The 14364-nt window shown below is 56.0% G+C and overlaps 2 protein-coding genes across 2 annotated transcripts; one reads left to right on the forward strand and one right to left on the reverse strand.

Annotated features, from left to right (window-relative positions):
* Positions 1-760: 760 nt before the first annotated feature.
* NCLIV_051770 (conserved hypothetical protein) lies at positions 761-6697 on the forward strand (the record flags this gene model as incomplete). The annotated part of the gene is made up of 9 exons (XM_003884730.1): positions 761-1140; positions 1950-2362; positions 2789-2886; positions 3490-3664; positions 3792-3892; positions 4333-4395; positions 5404-5478; positions 6211-6350; positions 6598-6697. The coding sequence occupies 9 exons, from the start codon at positions 761-763 to the stop codon at positions 6695-6697; spliced, it is 1545 nt and encodes a 514-aa protein (XP_003884779.1).
* A 2200-nt stretch (positions 6698-8897) lies between these two features.
* On the reverse strand, positions 8898-14364 carry NCLIV_051780 (conserved hypothetical protein; the record flags this gene model as incomplete). The annotated part of the gene is made up of 3 exons (XM_003884731.1): positions 8898-9792; positions 10283-10953; positions 11302-14364. The coding sequence occupies 3 exons, from the start codon at positions 14362-14364 to the stop codon at positions 8898-8900; spliced, it is 4629 nt and encodes a 1542-aa protein (XP_003884780.1).

The raw sequence follows: 14364 nt of genomic DNA on the forward strand, positions 1-14364 counted from the left end.
GCAGCGGTGGTTTTTTCCTGTGGATTTACACCGTTCTCCTCTGCCACTCTGTGCTCTGCAAGAGCGAGCGTTGCGTGGCAAGGTACTTTTTCATTTGGAGAACTTTGCGGACTCCGGGGCCGAGTCTTAGGAAAACGCTGTCTAGAGGCCGAGAGAAAAGTGACCCCAAGCACGCACACACGTCAAGGGTTCCGACGGTGTCTGCTGAGGGGGAACGAGCGAGAGCGCATGCCGGCGATAGAGAGAGAAGGAGACGCAAACACAGGAAGCTATCTCTCAGCGAGGCAGAGAGCAGAGAAAGTCCGTTCTGTGCATTCGGAGTGTACACGGGACCCGCGAAAAGCGTCGACCTGCCACGGTGTCTGTTATCTGTGTTGGGTTCAACCTCGGTCTCAGCGTCGTGATTTCCCGCCTCTTCAAATCTCTTTGAAAATCGGGACGCGGCATCCACTCGCTTCTTTGCTTCTCTCGACTTTTCTCCCGCGCGCGCCTCCTTGACACCTTTTTTTAACGCTCGCTTTTGTAAACAGCTTCTTCGCCTGGCCTTGAAAACCTGGGACAGCCTTGGCGGCGGAAAACTGACTGCGTTCACCAGCCTTCATCCTTTCGGCTGTGCGTCTCGTTTGCGTCTTTTCTCTTTTCGTCGAGCACCTCGAGGCGCAGCGCAGGCTGCAGGTGCCCAGCCGACGGGCGAGGCGAGAAAAAGGAAAGGCCTCGGGACGAAGATCTCTGAGGCAGAGACGACACTGGCGAAGCAAAGATGGACGACCCAGACGAGCGGCGCGCGACGGAGGAGAAGGGAGAAGAAGCGCCTGCACGGGGGATACGCACCGACCACCACAACGGAAAGGAAGCAGAACAGGAACCTGCACAACAGACAGAGTTCAAGGGTGACGAGAAGGCGACACCCGAAGAAGGGGGGTCGTGCCAGCCTCGGTCGCCCCGTAGTAAGGCAAAGCGAGACGCTCCGCGTGCGTCGGCGCCGACTGCTGTGTCTTCGACACTTCCTGAGACTGGAAAAGCCCAGCACAAACTCGGGCCGAGCGTTGTGTGGGACAAAGACGTGGAAGACGCCTTGGTCGCCGCGTGCCTCAGGGTGTTGAACTACAGCACTCGAAAAGATCTGGAAAGACGCACACGGTAGGCCGGCAACAAAACAGTGCTGACATGCAGCTCCACAGGCGCTGTTCGTTTGGCGGAGATCCTGCATTCTATGAAAGGACGCCCGTTGCTTCTCGTTCATGACAGCACCGCGGGAGACGCTGAGATGTCATGAAGAAGCGTCATGCAGTCTGCGCCGCTTCCAGGGCCGTACCTGTTTTACAGTATTCGCGTACACATACATGTACCCATATATCTGTATCTATTTATCTATCTATCTATCTAGCAGAACATATCTCTTCTCCCTTTACCCATTTCTCGGCGCCGCGATGAAGAACACAACACGCATATCTAAATACCTATTTATATGATTGCATGTATATATGTATATATATATATATATATTTATATGTGCGTGTGTGAATTGGATATCTGTATCCTCTTGCCTACACGGTGGGGCGGCTTTCCCAGCGTGTTCTCGAACGCGCAGTTTTTTCGCGGGTTTCTCCTCTCTTGGCTTTCGGCCGTCCTTTCTTGCGTAGTCTCTTCTGCGGCCGTTTCGCTCCTTCGTGAGTTCATTTGCGTTCGTGCACGTATTGCTCTGTTCTCATCTGGTACTGCGTGTTGCTCGTCTCTGCGCGCTCTCTCCGTCTGGTTCTCTCAATCCTCTCTCTCCTTCTGTAGCTCTGACTTTCCCCCGCTCCGCACGTTCTGTCGCCGTTGCTGGCTTCGCAGCCTCGAACTGTGTGTGCTGCCTGGTTTCTGCCGGCGTGTCTCCCTTTGCGGCTCTTCCTGTTCCTCTCTGGACCTTTCTCGCTCACTGTCGAATTTGCTCCTCTCTCTCGCAGATCGGGGACGGGAACGGAGGAGAAGGGACGTATCGACTGCTGTGCGGACGCCTGCTCCAAGGGCTGTGATTCTTCCAGCGGCGCGCAGGCGCCTGCCAATTCGCCTTCTTCGTCGAAGACGCATGCATGCCAAGAGGCTCACGGTGACGGTTGCAGCGACTCTTCCCACTCCCACAAAACCCACACAGTTCCAGCGGCCCCAGAAAACTCGTCTACCGCTTCTGCGTCTTCTCCCTCGATGTGTGGCGGCTTCCCTGCGCCACCAATCTACCGGTTTCAGAAAGATGCAGAAGACAGCCTCGGGGCGATGCTCGACGAATGGACGAAGCCTGCGAAGCTGCGAGAAATTGCAGGATCTGTGGCAGAGCGCGCCGCGACGGTCTACGACAATGTGAAGGCGAGGGGCGAAGCAGGTGAGAAGAAAGAACGGCGGCAACAGAAAGCGAAAACGGTCGTTGGCCTGCAAGCCAGAGGCTGCGTTAACGGCCAGCGACAACCGGCGGTCGACGGCCATTGAGGGAACGCGGAAAATGAAGCGGGGGGGGGTCCCCTGACGGTCCCGCCGAACCTCCGATGCCGACATGTTTAGAAACGGATATATACGTGTACTTTTGTAGATCTGCAGGTGACGTGTGTATCTGCTGATAGAGCTGTGTATTCGTCTTTGCAACATGGCACATCTACCGGCATCGTTTTGTGGAGCGGGGTACTTCCTCTGCGTGCGTGTGTTTTTCTCGCGGTCTGGTGTGCTGGGGATCGCAGTTGTCTCTACGGCAGGGTGTGCAACGATGCCTAAATCACTGGAAGAAAGAACCGTTTTCGTGTTTTTGGGTTTGCAGAGGGGTTTTCATTGTCGGGAGAAGAGGAAAAGCAACTCCGGCAGGACGTGCTGAAGGAGGCCCTCGTCCGAGAGATTCACGCTTGCATTTGTACAGAGGTGAACAGAAGGAATTCGAAGCGAAAAGAACGCCTCCACACACGCAAGAGCCTTCTCGTGTGTCTCGCTTGTCAGCCTCAGAGCCTGTTCAGATTTCGTCTGCGGTCGCCAGAGATCGCGCCGGGAAATATAGTTCTGCCTGCACACCTCCATGCATGCACACAGCCGCCTGCAGAGGTCTGTATGTGTGTGGAAGCGTCTTCTGCGTGCTTGCATGCATTGCTGGCGTCCGACACGCGTCAAGGAACACGCCCGGTTTTGAATTTAAGGGAGAGAACAAAGCGCATCAGAGCGAAGCCAGTTGATAATTCACAGACGGCTAGGAGACACAAAGAGGCAGTGTCAATACACTCCAAGGGTGTGCGCAGTTTCTTGTCTTTTTCGTGCTTACGTGGACCGTTCTCGCTTCACTGTCGCTTTCTGACACTTTTTTTGCCTGCCCCATCTGCAGCTTCGGCGCGAACGGCTGCGAGATTGCCGAGAAGGCGGCCTGCTGGCAAATCCCAGTGAGACGACGTCGCGCCGACACTCCTTCCTGTTTCTCTCTTGGGCTTTCTCTGTTTTTCCGATCCCTTCTTGGTTTAATTGTCCATCTGCTCTCAGCCCGTCATCGTCCTGCAGCTCCGCCACTACCAGTTCGCGTTCGAGGCTGTCTCACCTTTTCTGTTTTTGTTCTTTTTCGCGGACTATCTCCCCCCAACTGCTACTCCCACTTCGTCGCTCTCCGTGGCCCTCAGAGTGCCCTCTGTCTACGTGTTTCCTTTTCCTCTCCCACTTCGTGAGACGCCCCCGCTGGGACGTCTAGAACCTCCACGGCCTCCCTGTGTCGTCTGGGGCCTTCCGTTTTCTGTGGTTCCCTACACTCTCTGCGTTTCGTCGCATGCACATTTCACTCTTCTTTGCAGAGGGCTATCGAGAAGGCCCGCTGAGCTACCTGACGAACGAGACGGTGCGGAACCTCATGAAAGAAGGCTTTGCCGTCCAGCACGGCTTCCTGGGTGAAAAGGTCGGCGTTTCGTGTCTTCCCATCCTTGCCAGATTCAGGCGTGCGGGAGGGGCAGTTCGCCATATTCACGCGTGATGTTCACATGCGACGCATGCATAAAACCGTTTTTGTCTAGCAGTCCCACTAAAAGGTCAAGCGTTCACGCATCGAATCATGTGCACACGCGAACGCATGCGTGCATGCATCAACTTGTATAAAGTGCTTGGATGTATGCATGCGTACATATAAAGGTATCCATTGTGGTATATATATATATATATATGTATATATATATATATATAGGTTACTCGTGTGTATTTGGAAGCGTTGGTCATAGAGGCATAGAGTGTGTACGCAATTGGAGGTGAGCAAAGAAAACTATCTCGCACCGTCGTTGCTGCCTATAGACGGACCTTGTGCCGGAAAAGGGTGGGCGTGCGTTGCATGCGGTTTGCCTTCAGATGCGTCAGAAGATCTGGAAGGAGGCCGAGCTCCTGGAGTACGACGGCCGCTTTAACGAAGTGGTAAATTCTACAGTTTCCTTCTCATGTCTCATCTCCGTCTGTGTCTCTTCCACGCCCTTCTCTCTCTCCTCCCCCCGCTGCTTCATTCTCAGTTCCTCTCTGTTCCTGTCTCCTCTCTCTTTAGCGCATCGTCTGAACCCTTTCTCCCTTTCCATCTCCTGTATCCTTGACCCTTCGTCCTGTTCTCCGTTTCCACATCTCCTCGTCTTTCATCTCTGCTCTTCCGGCTGTTTGTTTCTATCTAAAGTTCTCGCAGACGATGCACGAACTGCGCACCGACTACATGTGCTGGATGAGTTCATCAGACCTCGATCGGGAGACCCAGCAGGTTAGGATCAGGACTGGTTAACTGGCGTTAGAGGTAGTTTTCTACCTCTGGGGTGTCTGGTCCATATCTGCTTTCAACCGTACCATGTTCGTGTACCCATTTGTACACTTCCATTGATACTCGGTTATTTACTTTCGATGCTAACTCTTCCCAACTCACATCCGCCCTTGAACTGCATGCAAAGACTTTCTCGACCTTTTCTTGCGCCTTGCCTTCCCGTTTTTAAACGGCCGTCTGTTCCCGACATTTCCAGTAAACAACCTTCCTCATGCATTCGTCCCCCCGTTCCTGCTCGACTACACTTCGTCCTAACCTTCCCCCCGGTCCTTCCCCTTTTCTCGGTCTCGGCGTTGTTCTCGTGTCGGCCGACTCATCGCCCGGAGAGTGTCTTGCGGGGTTTCGCCTCTACTGCCTCTCTTCCCTCCTCTTCGGCGTCCTTTCTCTCTTCTTCGCTTACTCTTCCTCCAGAGCCGCGTTTCGCTAGGTCTCATTCCCGCACGTTCTCGTGTGCGTTACACCATTCAAGCGCGTTATAATAACTAGAGCGGTGTCCGAAGTGCATTGGAAACGCCTTTTCTCACGCGGTGTCTCACGGGCCTTCTCGCCTTGGCCAGAGACGAGGGCCGACAGCTCTGCTGTCGATTGTCTCCGCTCCTTGTCCTCCCCCGCGTGCCGTCCAGGGTCTCTGGCAGCTCTTCAAAGCCATGCAAGCGCTGCCGTTCGAGCTGAACAAAAAGGCCACATTGTGCCTGCAAGTAAGCCGCAATCGTCTCCTGGCTGCTCTTGCTGTGTCAGTTTCGTCTCTGATTCGCCCGCCCATGTCTCCGGTTCACTTCGACTCTCGCCCCCACATGGCGTCTCCTCGGCGTCTCTTCTCATCGCCCTTCCAGCGAGAGAAGCCGCCTCGTCTAGATCGGTTTCGTTCGACCGGTTTGTCCAGTCTTGGGCCCGTTGGCAGCGAGTGTTTGTTTCTTTTCGCGTTCTGTCGTCGGCTCTCGCAGGATTTTTTCTGTCCTGCGAGTCCCCGATTCGTGAGCCTGCGCGTTTCGTCTTCGGCTCCTTTCTCGTTTCACGGCAACGGCTCAGTGTGTCTTCTCCCCCGTCGCCTGTCGCAGGTTTCGTGGGTCTTCCAAATGGCCATGTTCCGCGCAGATGGGGCGTACTACAAGAAGCACATCGACGCGGGCTATGACCCCGCTCTCGACAACGGACGAAAAGTTACAGCGATATACTACCCTAACCCGCCAGACTGGCAGGCATGTCCCCTCTCGTCTGCGCGCGAGTCTGTGTCTCTTTCAGGTTTTGGTGTTTTCAAAGGGTTCTTCTCTCCGTGCTCGTTCTCCCCTGGCTGTTTCTGTCGCGCCCCTTTCGCTCTCGCCTCGCGTTCCTCTCGCGTTCCCCCCTCTCGAGTGTCCCTACTGCGCCGCGTCTCTTTTGTAGTCTCGCTCGTGTCCGTTTTGCCGTCTTCCCTCTGTGCATTGCTCCAGGAGAAAGACGGCGGGTTTCTGCGTCTGTATCCGCGCCGGCGCAAGGACGTCCAGCTGCGGGAAGGCTCGGCGGCGGGGCCTCCGGACGCGGAGCCTCTAACCGACATCAGCCCCGTCGGCGACACTCTTGTGCTTTTCAGGTAAGAGAGAAGAGAAGGGAGCGCAGGCTCGGGGACCAGAGAGAGGGAAGCGGAAGAAGCGAGGCAGCCAGAGACCCAGCAGCGATACCCGCCGAAGCAGAGGCAAGAAACCAGAGCGATCCCAGAAGAGAAAAAACGACCCTGAAAAGGCCCGTCCCCACGGAGCAACGGGGACTGCGAGCGCGAGGCAAAGCAGCACACGGCTTCGAATCGATCCCCGTCACAAACCGTTCTTGCGTTTTTGCAGGAGTCGCGACATGCCACATCAAGTGCTTCCTTGCCATCGCAAACGGTTCGCAATCACTCTGTGGATGACGGGGCCCGCTGGCCCGGGCGACGACATTTGATGTTTGCCTCAACGAGGACTCGGCGCGACTTGCCTCTCTCCGTTTTCCGACTTGTTCTAAAATGAGCACGTGTCGTTTTCGTTCTTTGACTTCTTTGTCTCTCCCTCGGGTAAACTCCAAGTGCGGGTCACGCGGGAACATCTGTGCATCGGCGACTATACTGGAAGCCCGCACGCACATGCAGCTGTCAGTGCCCACCGAGATTTTTGGCTGTCGCGGACGTCGACGCTTCCAGAGAGAGGAGACGCGCTAGTCTCTGGATTTCTCTGGCCGCTTTGTCTCTTTTCCAATGCGCAGTTCCCCCTCTGCGCGAGACTCCGTTGCGTGCGGCCGCGTTCAGCGAGACCGCGGCACTCACCAGAGACGAAACTGAGGAGGAAATTCGCATGCAGAGCACCGGGGCAGTACCCAGCTCACACTAGAACACCTCGCCGGACGTGTGAGTCTGTGCAGCAAGGCAACTGAGTTTTGTGGAAAGTCCCTGTCCCGAAACCTGTGAACCACGGCAAACTTGAACAAGAAACACGGCGATGGAGCTGTGGCCCACGGTTTCCAAAACGCAAAAACCGAGACGTTCACACGGCTACCCAGATCAAGACACCTCCACGCACGAGACGAAACACACAATGAGAGATTTGTGTCTTTACAGATCTGCAAAAATACGTGTAATCGCTAGTTCCTCTTGGATCGCTCTCTCTGTGCTGTCACGGCCGACTCGCGCGCTTCTCTTGCCCCCTGGGCTTTAAACACCGCCGTTCTTTGAGGTGGTATCACACGCTTCCTTTTTTAGGTGGGTATTCGCAACCTGTTTCGTTAGGTGAATCTTAACCGGTCGTTTCTTTAGGTCTCAAGCTCCGCCTTGTCTAGGTGAGCTTGCACGTGTGCTTTTTGTCCCTCCACAACCTAGCGCAAAATCGGTGATAAAAATCTGGGTCACGACAGCGGCCTTGTTTTGGGCATTGGGACCTGAAGACACCGTCATCTGGCGTTTGCCTGCATGCGTTTTTTGGGAACGAAGAAGCGGGAGCAGCAGAGTGCTAAGCGAGGGCGCGAGTCGAAGAGCGAAGCCTCAAAACGAGAACGCTTCAGAAAGAGCGAAGGCAAGCGAAGTTTGGGAGACGATGCAATAGAAGAGGGGGAGGGAAAAGCGATGGAGACACGTGAAATACAGCAACCTCGATAAAGGAGAAAAGAGTCTCTTTCGCTCGTCGCCAACTCTAAGCTTCATGTTTAGAGGAAGCGGTCTGGAAAACAGACCTTTCTTCTCTGTACAAATGATCCATCAAGAATATTTCAAACTCTACAAGTTTGCGATACGCGTTAGGCGAAGGGGGAGCCACAACCTCCGTGTCTTCCACGACGAGAGTCTTTTGTCGCCAGAAGCGGAGAGAAAGCGCCTCCGTCGTTCCATGCATCACGATTCCAAACAGAAAACTGAGGACCTTCCTCACACATTCTCTTCTGTCGGGTCTCTTTCATATATGTTGTACAGCGACAGCCCACACTTCCGCGATCTCTCTTTCGCGCAAAACACAGAACTTTTCTTCACAAGTTCCTTCACTGTGCTTTACAAAAAAGGATTGCTCTCTCGTCTGAATGCTTCCCTAAGAAAAAGACGCTTCACCTCGAAAACGAGCCTCCCTCAGCTTGCAATCAGTTCGATCGCGCAGGCATTCTCTGCGTGTGTTTTCTTCGTATGGATGCCTTCATGTCTTGACAAAGGAAAAAACATTTTCTCGCCACTCCTGCGCTGCTGCTCCGCCCCCCGTTGGTCTCTCAAGGAGAACACGGTGAACACCTGACACTAACGGAAACGGATTCCGTTTTCGCCAAGTTTCACTTGGCTACCCCAGGCGCAAGCTTGAGAGGCTAAGTGTCCGAGCTATAGCGCTTTCTTTCTTTTCCATCTCCACCCCAGCACAGTTGTTACCTGATCTGAAGAGCGCGTTTCCTCCACGTTCTACTCCTGACAGAGCTCACACGACACCGAGCCTGTATGAGAATCCACGAGGTCTCGCCTCCCCGAGTGTCCCCTCTGCCTTCCTAAGTGGAGTTCCTATCTGTGTCTTTAAAAATCGATTCCGACACACTCCCCACATGCACACATACACACGCGTTGGACCCTTCTTCTCCTTTGTGATTCGTCGTTTCACCGCGTCTTGTGGTCACGCGTCGCATCTCGATTTCAGTCTCTTTCTCCTTACGCAATCTCCGCTTCTCTGACTTTTCCCGGGATTTCCGTCGGGGTGCTTGCTCTCGCTTCTTCCTCCATGAAGACATCTTCCTCGCGTGTCACCCTCCACCTCCAGCTGTTTCTTTCCTTCCTCAACGTCCTCTCCGTGTCTTCTCTGCGCATCTCCTCTCCAGCCCATTCCACCTCTCCATATCCCCTGCCTCTTTCCCTCTCATTCTCTCTCTTTCCTTCCCTCCCACCCTCTCTCTTTCCTTCCCTCCCACCCTCTCTCTCTTCTTCCCTCTCATCCTCTCTTTCTTCTTCCCCCTCATCCTCTCTTTCTTCTTCCCTCGCATTCTCTCTTTCTTCTTCGCTCCCCTGGCTGCCGGTTGTCCCTTGTCTCTGTGTCTCCGCAACGACATGCACGGCCCGCGAAAAGAGCGAGAAGACCACCGGGAGAAGCGGCCGAGCTGCAGAGGCGCAGAGCTGCGCTGAGGCAGCGAGGAAAGAAAGGGAACAGGGCGCAGAGACTCCACCGTCTGCGGGTTCATCTAAGGCAGACGGGACGAATCGACCTCCCCGCCGTTCGCCCACAGGCACAGATCCAGAGACCGCCGAGAAGAAAACCCCTGCGTGACGGGTGCACATCGACGTGGAGCTCCAGGGATGCGACAGGAAAGAGAGAGAACACGACGCGCGGTGCGACGGCGAGGGCGGAGAGACAGGATGTCTCCTGCCTGTGGGGGGGACAGCGAAGAGGCCCCGAAGGTGGACCAGAAGAAAGTAGCCGACGCCGAGGAAGGTCGCCGCGACGAAGAAGAAGGAGAGAGACAGCCGAACGAGAAGAGACAGAAGAAGCCGAAAAAGAAGCGCAAAGGGCGGAGCAATCACCCACGTGAAGACCATACGCAGCAGCACGCCCCTGAACCCACACGTCGGCACAACAAAACTCAGCAGGAAATCACATGAGAGGAAAAAAAATGGAAACACGCACAGGGAAACAGATGCACAGACAAAAGCAAGTGCGGGGAGATTCATCGCACGGGCACATTCGCATGAAAAACAGCCACGGATACACATGACATACGCGCATGCACCATGATACACACCCGTGCATCTACAGATATATATATATATATATATATGTATACATCGATAGCTGAAGAATCTGCATTTATTTAAACAGATGTATTTATATATCTATACATTTTTGCGTATGGACACTTAGATAAATAAATATCCCTCTCTCTATAGATGCATATATATATATATATATATGCATGTATACAGTTCTATGTATGCGAACATTCGCCTTTGAAAGTGACGATTGGTGTCGAATGCAAGGATTGACCCGCGAAGAAATTTAGAATCGGTTCGACGCCATTTCGCTTCTGACCGAACTCGCGTCTCACCAGCTGCGAAGGAAGAAAAGAAGAAGCGAGAAGACGGCAGCCAGGGGGACCGTTTTGGGGCTTCTCGCTTTCCACGATTTGTAGTGAGGCGAGTGGTTCGGCTCCACTGTCTCTCGGGATTCGGTCTCTTTCTCCAGTCGCGTCGCGGCGTCGCCGCGCGACGGGATAGGGAGAGGCAGACTCGCAGAGATAGCGGGAGAGAAGCCGTAGGGCGGCCTCCAAAGCGCACTGACGATTCTGGAGAAGAACGAAGTGACGGAGGCACTCTCCGCTTTTGTCGACTCCAAGTCGGCCGTCTCGATTAGGTAGGGCGCATCTTCTGAGTACAGAGGACGTCGTTCTTCTCTTCTCTCCTCTCGCGTGAATTCGTTAAAGAGCGACAGACGCAGAGAGTGCCCGCGAGAAGAGAAACGCGAAAGAAGGCTGCTCAGAAGCGAGATCCACGAACCCGAACCCTGCGTCGTTCCTGGCCCGGCGACAGCCAAGGGCGAAAACGCATGCGCGGAATAAGACGACGTTTCTGGCAGGAACCGATGCCGGTGCTGCGGAAACTCCGCCGCCAACGTCTCCATGAGCCTTCGAAAACGCGCGTCGCCCTCGTCGGGCGAGCTGAGAGAGAAGGCATCGGGGGGCGGGCCATGCCCCGATGGCCAAAGCCAGGCCAAGAGAAGCTGCGGCAAGCAACAGACAGTGACACAGAAAGAGACGGTAGGTGCACAACCAAAGCGAACATGGCGATACGCGAAAACTGGAAACAACGCGGCAGAAGGAACTCGCAGATGCTCACTTGGAAACGCATGTAGAGACACACTCACAGGGTTGGGGCAGGCAGAACACAAAACGTCTATATACCTATATTTGTACATGTATGAATACGTGTGTGTGTGTGTGCAGATCCATGTATGCGTAGATCTCTCGAAAGCCAGACTGAGGCCTCTTGCGTGTCTGAAGACGTTCGCGATGCCCTTTCCAGTGTGTTTGGTTGCTTTTGTTCTCGGTTCCTTGGCGTTTCCACGCACCCTGCGAAGGAGGCAAAAGAGGACGATTCCCAGGACGGTGCGCCGCAGAAAGTTCATTTCCTTCGCCTCTTTTTCTCTGCGGCCCCGCGTCTCCGTTCCAGGCACGGCCAACTCGCACAACTCTCGCCGAACGTGTCCGCTCGCCGCCTCGGGACATTCCTCGCCTCTGGACACCCGTCTTCTTTCGAGGTCGCAGTTCCCGTCGTCTCTTCCTTCTTGCCGCCGCGCCGGCTGCCTCAGCGTTTGGTGGAACGAGGGGGAAGCCGGATAGGCGGGGAACCCGCAGGGGGACCAGGCAGACGAGCCGGGAACGAAAGAGCCGGAAGCGAGAAGGCGCGAAGACGTGGAAGACAGGCGAGAAAGTCCACGGTGAGGGCCCTCGCCAGAGAATCCGCCATCAGCTGCGGGCGTGCACCCGACATGGCAAGAAGAGGAAGGCGAAGAAGCTCGCGAGGCCGGAACGCGTGTCTCCTCTCGCAGTTTGAGACTTCGCGACGAGAACGCGTGACTGACGAGAGACACACAAGTCGACGGGGCCGCCGCCGGCTCTCTCCCGGCGGGCCCTGCCTCGCCCTGTCCCTTCGAGCCCGCAAAGGAAACAGTCTGGCCTTCATTACGCCCCGCAGAGAGCGAAGCGGGGATATCACCTTTCGTTCGAAAGACGTCGTCAACAGACGTCACAAAGAGAGGTGAACGGATCGTCTCTATCGCCTCCTTTTCCCCATGTCGCCGAACTGTTTCCTGGCCTTGTTCGTCTCGGAGAGGCCCCAGGGACACGCGCCTCTGGGCCGATACGGCGCGTGTTTTCCCGCCAGACCCAGGGAACAAAGAAGTGAAAGAGGAAGCAAAGGCAGTCGCTGTCTCGCTCGCGTTGGCCTTTCCCGCCGCGAGTGCATGCAATAGCTCGTGCCTGTGCCCTCTTAGGCGTCCGTGCGTCTCTGGCGAACAATCGGTCACGATATCTACGACTCTTTCGTCTCGCCGGACCGTGAACGCGTTCGAGCTCCGGACTCCTCTTCCTTCTCTCTTTCGCTCTTCTGTATCTATCCGGTCGTCGAGGGTCGGGTCTTCCGGGCTAAACAGACAGGCGGCGCCGTCCGCCCGGGAAGGCTGCGCTCCCTCGCTCTCTGCCGATCGTTTCCCTGCCTCCTCCCCGTCAGGTCTTCTTCCGCCTGCTTCAACCCCACAATGCATCAAGACCGTCCGCCTCGCCGCAGCGGATGAAGCCTCCTCCACACCAGCCCGCGCCTGATCCAAGCCAGGGGCGACAACACCTCCTCCTAGCTTTAGTCTCGGGCCTTTCTCCGGTAAAGATGGTGGCGGCGAAGAAGGTCGACACTGTGCAGCCCTCAGGCGAGGCTCTCGCTCCAAAGACGGGCGCTTTCGTGAAAGGCTCGGCTGATCAAGAGGTGTTTTCTGAGGGCAGGAGACGGCCGGCGACACATCAGCATTCGCATAAAGAGGCAACGCAGAGGACGGAGGACGCGCAAGCCAGTCGTCAGGACTGCTCCGTTCACGTTTGGTTTTCGCGTAGAGCTCCTGAAGGCGAGCGCTTCTGCGCAATTTGACGGCAGGCGGAGAACCTGAGGTGTCTTCGACGAGGTGTACTTCCCTCGCGGGTGTACAGACAGCCTCGCAGGTGCTGGGCCTTCGACCGCGGCAAACTGTTGCCTCTTCGGTGTCGAGGAAACCGCTGCCTCCTGGCCCTTTCTCTCCGGTGTCGCGCGTCTGTTGGTATGCGCCCACGTCGCCTTGCAGCTCTTCTCGCAGCCCCCACGCCGACGAGACGAACGCAGCATGGGAGAGAGAAGACGGAAAGGAGAAGGTCGAGACGGGAGAGAAGGAAGGCGAGGCAGAAGCGGTCGGGAACGACGTCGTTTTGGTATCTGTCGAAACGTGGAATCGAGGACATGTGTCGTGGGCTGCGTCGCACTCTCGTTCAAAGTCGCGATGATTCTTCTGTTCGCATTCCGCCTCAGCTACCGCAGTGGCGACGCTGTACCGGACGGTCGGAGCGATTTCGTCGGTCTGTGGGGACTGGCCGAAGCCCCGAGGCAGGAAAGGAGAGTGCGACGAGGGACCGATAGCAAAGGACGAACGGGCGGGAAGAGAAGAAGGCGCAGGCGTCGAGAAGAGCCAGGCGACATGAGGATGAGACTCCGAATACGCAAAGGTGACGGAGGAAGCTGGAGGAATGTCTGTGCGTCTCGCGTGAGAGATTGGCGGGGTTCCAGCATCAGGGAACTGACACGAGCTCGGCACTGGCGGGCCGAGGCGCGAGTGGCGAGCTTCTTCCTTCCTTGACATCGAAAAGGCGAACGCGTCGCATGCATTTCCGAGGAGAGGAGACTCGCCACTCTCCGAGCTGTCGCTCGCTCCGGTCTGGGTCGCAAGGCCACAGCGAGAAGAGACACGACGCACGCCAACTGTCCGTACAGCCGACTCAGGCTCTGACTCCCTGCTGCTTGCCTGCGCGGCGACATGCTGAACAGCATGGCCTCTGGACTGGGACAAAGAGGCGACAGAAGATGACGGATAAGGAGACGGAGACGATGAGGACGAAAGAGGCAGGAGACAATTTTGGACGACTTGAGGTGGGAAGTGAGAAGAGTTGCGCCAAGGATCGCATTCGGAAGGAACAGATGGCTGTGCAGTGCTCTGGGTTCGACGAGGACAGTCCGCGTTACCGGTCCCGATTGGAAACTGGTCCTGCGAAGAAGTCTCGTGCACACGAGGCACACATCCCGCGAAATACGGAGAGGAAGGGGCGGCAGAGGAGGCCGAAGAGGCAGCAGAGGAAGAAGGGAGGTCGACAGCTGCCTGACGCGCAGCTGATGGAGAGGCGAGCCGTGGACGCAGACGGGACAGAGAAGAGGTGCTCTTGTGCGAGGGGAAAGGTGCGAGTCGAGCTGCGTTGAGTACGCCACGAGCAGGCTCTCGGAGAACCGAATACGGCGAAAAAGAAGACGGGAGAAAAGGAAGCCGATCGACCTCGCTGCCCGACGGCGACGCCCCGAGAGCCGAACGCGCAGCTGCGTCGCCGGACGAAGTTGATCGACTCAT

This window comes from Neospora caninum, chromosome X (assembly GCF_000208865.1).
Source record: "Neospora caninum Liverpool complete genome, chromosome X".
Lineage (NCBI taxonomy): Eukaryota > Apicomplexa > Conoidasida > Eucoccidiorida > Sarcocystidae > Neospora > Neospora caninum.